We start from the raw sequence: 5,143 nt of genomic DNA on the forward strand, positions 1-5,143 counted from the left end.
AAACTATTATAATAAACTATTTCATAGTGTTGACTGGTCGTCAAATCGAAAGTTTTGATTAAAAAAAATTAAATTTCCGTTTATAATACACGCATGTTATCACGCGGATATCTCGATTTAGGCAAAAGATTTAGGCAAGCACCGATGCGCGTCTTTACTTACCGAGAAAGTATCGCCGATAGTAATAGGCCCCTTCATCGACGCTCTCGATGGGCAGGGGCCGTTTCTGTAGTGGACAAGTATTCTTCCACAAAGTCTCACCGGGCAGGGGCTCCAGGACGGAGACACCGTAAGACAACGATGGTCTGTGAATTCCGTTACCCTGAGAGCAGCGAGTGAGGCCAACCTCGCGTTCCCCCTCGCCGCCGATCTCGTTGCGGAAGAAGGGACACGACTCCAACAAGTCATTACCTTAAATCAATGAGAATATTAGCATGATTCTTTTAAATTCTTTTTATTTGTACGTTTTTTGACTTTATTTGTAGGTTGTCAAAATAGTCACTCGAACATCACTCTTCGATTTTTACGTACAAATTATAACAATTTATTCTAAAACAATAACAATTATTCCTCAAAATAAAGATCATTTAATGACAATTTGCCACCAGTCTGCTAGCTGTCGAATTTGGTCTCGTTATCATTCGAGTTCCTTAAACGCGAAGAACTCATGACAAGCTGCTTCAACTTGCTCAACAATTTCGAATCATTGTCCTAGCAAGAAATGTTTCATTAAATAAAACAGAAGTTAAATGATGCAAGAAGCGAAACGTAATTAAACGATGCAAGAAATGTATGTCAGGTGCGATAGAACCTCGATGCCATCTAGATTAATGGTACCAAGACTAAATCCGACAGTTAACAGACTGATGGTGAAATTATTGAACATGATGGTCTTTACTATTCGAGAGACAATTACCGTTGTTTCGGAATGTGTGTGTGTACGTAAAAACCGGAGAGTAAATTAGAACTTTTTTGACAACCTAGTATAACTGTTTTCTTTGTTTCCTTTTAACACATACCTTTTCCATCGCCGGCGTCTTCCTCGGGGGTCTCGTCAGGCGTGGATGCTCTCAGAGCACTGGCAGCGGACGCTCCGGTGGCCGTGTTTCTTCTTCTGGCCAAGAGAATCCCCCGGAGCTTCGCGGCGTAGCCTAGATTCGCCGTCAACGACTGGCAGTCGTAATGAGCGAACGCACGTCTCCGATGCCGCTCTTCCACGTCGGCCGATACCACCGGACTGGTGCACGTCTCCTCCATCGCCCGTGGCGGCTTACTGCTCCACAGTCTGTTCAGCTTCAGCCGCAGCTTCGGACTGGAACCGGCGCCGGTCGGGCCGCAGACCTCGTCGACGTCGAGCGGCTGGCTAGACCCGTCTTGTTGATGAACGCGACGCAAATAGTCAGCGGCGACGACGCCGCGCTGCTCTGACGGTCGAAAGTCCTGCAGCATGGCGAAGAAATTCTCGCCGCCTGTGATGGACTGCGCCACTACATCGATGCTTCCTGCGACGGGACAAGCAAAATTGAAATCCTTTTGCAACATTGTTCGAAAGTAGCATAGTTGATTTCTTTCAAAAATTGAACTTTATAGAGGAAAATATTAATAAATCATGAAAAATTGCAGTCATATTAAAATTATATAAATTCGTGCGCATACTTTAAAAATACTAAAAAAGTACTCTTTTTTTTATTCAATCGTCCTGATAATGCGATTGAATAAAAGAGGAGAAAGTGTATTATATAAGAGCCCTAGTATTATATAAGAAATTATTTTTTGAGGAAAATATGACAAAAAGAAATAAATTTAACTCGTACCATGGGAACCATACTCCCTTCTCAGAGGCGTCTCTGGCACCCGGGAGGCAGGATCCGGACTGTGTGGAAGCTCCAGACTGGAATTGGACCTGTGAAGGGCCAATCCACGACCTACGCGGTTCACCGGCCCTCCGCTGCCGCCGTTCATTGACAGACTCGCGATCATCTCTTCATTCTGTTAACACAAAAGGAAAAGGAAACTATAAGAAACGGAACTACAAAATACAATAATACAATACACTTGATAATAGAATGTCACGGATTCACATTCGGTGTTAAATTCCTAAATACGACGTTCCTTCGCGTTCGTTCGAAAGTAAGAAACTGGATAGTCGCCACGCGGCGACTCAAGTGTAGATAAACTTAAGTGTCTCTAAACAAGCGCAAACTAGGACGACTAATTAGAGTCATCGAGCCTTTCGCGGTTGTACTTGGCACTTGGTACGTAAACACACGTGTACGTGCGTGTTACACGCACACGCACATACGAGGTAGAAGTATACCCGAGGGTACTACATATTCTCGCGACGAGTTCATTCATCCTGCGAAGTGACTCTCTCGTGCCGCTGGCGACTTTTTCCCTGTCCTTTCCTCTTAATTAAATTGACCCTTAATTACAAGCAAGGCCGACGAGGCGGTAGGAGGCGAAGAGTGGAGGTATGATGGACTAAAAGTCGCGACACGCTAGTTTCCCTTGCCGGTATAGCTGGATCTCTAGGTATAAAAATTGCGTTTTTTTTTTTATACGCTTCTATTTAGTTTCGGAGAAAATAAAATTATTCTAGAGCAGTTTTATTATCTCCGGCCTTAGCGCGCTTTCCAGCAAGAGACATAGATGATACAGCGTAATACAGTGAATTATCACATTCTCGCGTTGTTTGCCAAAGTTAAACGAAGATGAAATGAGATCACTGTGTTACACTGTTTCTTGCTGGAAAGTTTTATTAATCTCAACAGATAGTTTTAATTGATTTTAAAGTTTCCTTTCCCATTTTCTATTTATCATTATGTATAATTTATATCGCGATATATACGCGTCCATTGTCAGAGTTGCCACAGAAAATGAACGTTTAAAAATTCCCTGAGTTTTTCAGGTTTTCCAAATAAAAATAGGAAATTTCCATGACCAATGTAAAATATGTAAAAATTTTAATATTAAAAAACATGTAAAACATTTCAACATTTAGAATTAAGAATTGTAAGAAAGCTAGCTTATATTGTTAAAAACTCAAAAGAAAAGCTTAGTAACGTAATAAAACTTTGAGGGCAAATTCAAGCTAGCAAAAAATTAATTAGTATTGGAAAAAAGAATGCAGTTATGACGAGAAAGAGCGATTGAATGAAATTAATGAATAAAGTATAAATTTTCATTATTTTTAAAACATCATTTAAAGTGCACGACTTTCGACTATAAACGCCAGATATAGTAATAATATTTAAAAAAATTATAAAAATTATTTAGAATAAGAGCAATTTAATTTGTGAGCAAAGTTCAAAATTCCAGTCGCTTACATATTTTTCCCTAACTTTTCCCGATTTTCCCGATTTCCCAGGTCTGTGGCAATCCTGATTGTGTATGTAAATTCATTCCACAATTTTTTTTTTTTTATACACATATTTCAAACTGCTGACTTCCGACTCGGCAAAATTAGAGAACGTGAATTTTGCTGCCTTCCAATTGAACTCTTCAAGGAGAGAGATCACGAGCGGCGCAATCTCCCCTCTGGATCCTCGTTTCTGGCTGGTATTCGAACTGGCGCCGTCTGGCCATCTCTCTTTCTCTCATCCGCGAGGAGGGAGGATTAATTAGCCCCGTTCTCGATCTCCGAATTGTACGGTTCATTGTATGTCGTCATCGAAAATGCGCTCGCAATCTACGAGCATCGCTGCCCGGGAGGGCAGCAAAATTCACGTAGAATGCACCTGCTGCGTCTGCGATTACCTCGACCGGGTATCCGAATTAGCCGTGTGTGAATTTTACCGTTGACCGTTTCGCCAAACACGTCCGGTGAATGGTCGTTCGCATTGTTAACCCCCTCGAGTCTTACGGGACGGCGGAGTTGTACACGCGCTGGCACGGGATCGGCATTGCGTGTCGCCGCCGCCACCGGTGTCACCATTGCTGATACCGCATTATTCTGGCGACACGCACCAACGTATCCGGGAACAATGCGTGCAATTCCGAATGTCCGGCTGTTCAGGTCGTTTTATTTAACCTTGGCAAACGTTCCCAATGTGCGGCCAGATGTCCGGATTCCCAGCGTACGGACACAAAGAGAACGCGGCCTCTTTTCCGGACGCCCTCAAATGCTATCGCATACTTTTTTTAAGTGATCTTAATGCTTACCCGTGACGGAACACTTACGCGTATCTCCCTTTTCTGTGTGTATTATCGCTTCGTTATATTTCACAAAACTTCAAAACTGAAACGCATTTTTGACACGAGATTCATTTATCTCTTTCTTCTACCTAAATTCTTTCGAATGGAATTTCCCTCTTAAAGAAGAATGGCAGAATTTTCATTCTTTAAAGAATCAGATTTTATTCCAAGGAATTTAGAGAGTTTCTTTCCTTCTCAGAGTTAATTTCAAGAAAAAGTTAATTAATCCAAATATCGGGTCTTTATTATAACAGTAAATTTCCCACAGAGCAGAGACCTCCAAGGGACTCCTGTCCTAAAGACAGTTCCCTACACTGAAAGAAAAGATTGGCTGAATATGGCATAGAATTTTTAATTGGTTGCTGCAGCTAATTTTTGGTTGCATTAGCCAATCAAAATCCTATATACTGACATTGCGGATAAGTTAGTGCGACAAAAAATTGACTACTGCAGCCAATAAAAAATACTATGCCACATCTTACCATATAATTTGCTGCAGCAGCCAATCTTCTCTTTCAGTGTATATTCTAAAAACCTTTCCAGAACATCTTTAGGATGAACTAGGTTTATTTTACTTGTACATTTCTTTTCTTTTTTTTACAAATTTTATAATAGAAAGCAAAGACTCATCTAACAGTTTCATACTACTGTTAAAAACCAGTCTCAGTCTCTTTTTCCTGTCGTCACTATGTCAGTCACGGATGAAAGGTGCGGTCATGCTATTCGACGCTGCATCCGTTGTCTCTCGTGGCTCGCCTCATACCGGATATCATTCGCGTATACGACGCGCCGCGTTTTATGCAACTTGGAGCGTCGATCGACGTCGATCGAATCTTCGCCCCTCGGCATGCCGTGAAGTGACGAGTGACGGGCGCGTCGCGTCGCGTCGCGTCGCGTCGTAAAAAAAACGGGAGCTCGGACTCCGAGAGGTATTCGGGCACCGAGAGCG

At 42.1% G+C, this 5,143-nt stretch overlaps 1 protein-coding gene across 2 annotated transcripts in view; it reads right to left on the bottom strand.

The window, feature by feature from the left end:
- LOC108751400 (signal-induced proliferation-associated 1-like protein 1) overlaps positions 1–5,143 on the bottom strand; it is a 71,916-nt gene that overhangs the window by 7,920 nt on the left and 58,853 nt on the right. For both annotated transcript variants that reach the window (XM_018491553.1, XM_018491552.1), the window contains exons 2-4: positions 1,815–1,989; positions 1,020–1,502; positions 163–411 (exon numbers count right to left, since the gene is read on the bottom strand). In XM_018491553.1, coding sequence (XP_018347055.1) covers positions 163–411; positions 1,020–1,502; positions 1,815–1,980 — 898 coding nt within the window. In that variant the 5' untranslated portion in view covers positions 1,981–1,989. The remainder of the gene's footprint in view (positions 1–162; positions 412–1,019; positions 1,503–1,814; positions 1,990–5,143) is intronic.

This window comes from Trachymyrmex septentrionalis, unplaced genomic scaffold, assembly GCF_001594115.1.
Source record: "Trachymyrmex septentrionalis isolate Tsep2-gDNA-1 unplaced genomic scaffold, Tsep1.0 scaffold44, whole genome shotgun sequence".
NCBI classification, from domain to species: domain Eukaryota; kingdom Metazoa; phylum Arthropoda; class Insecta; order Hymenoptera; family Formicidae; genus Trachymyrmex; species Trachymyrmex septentrionalis.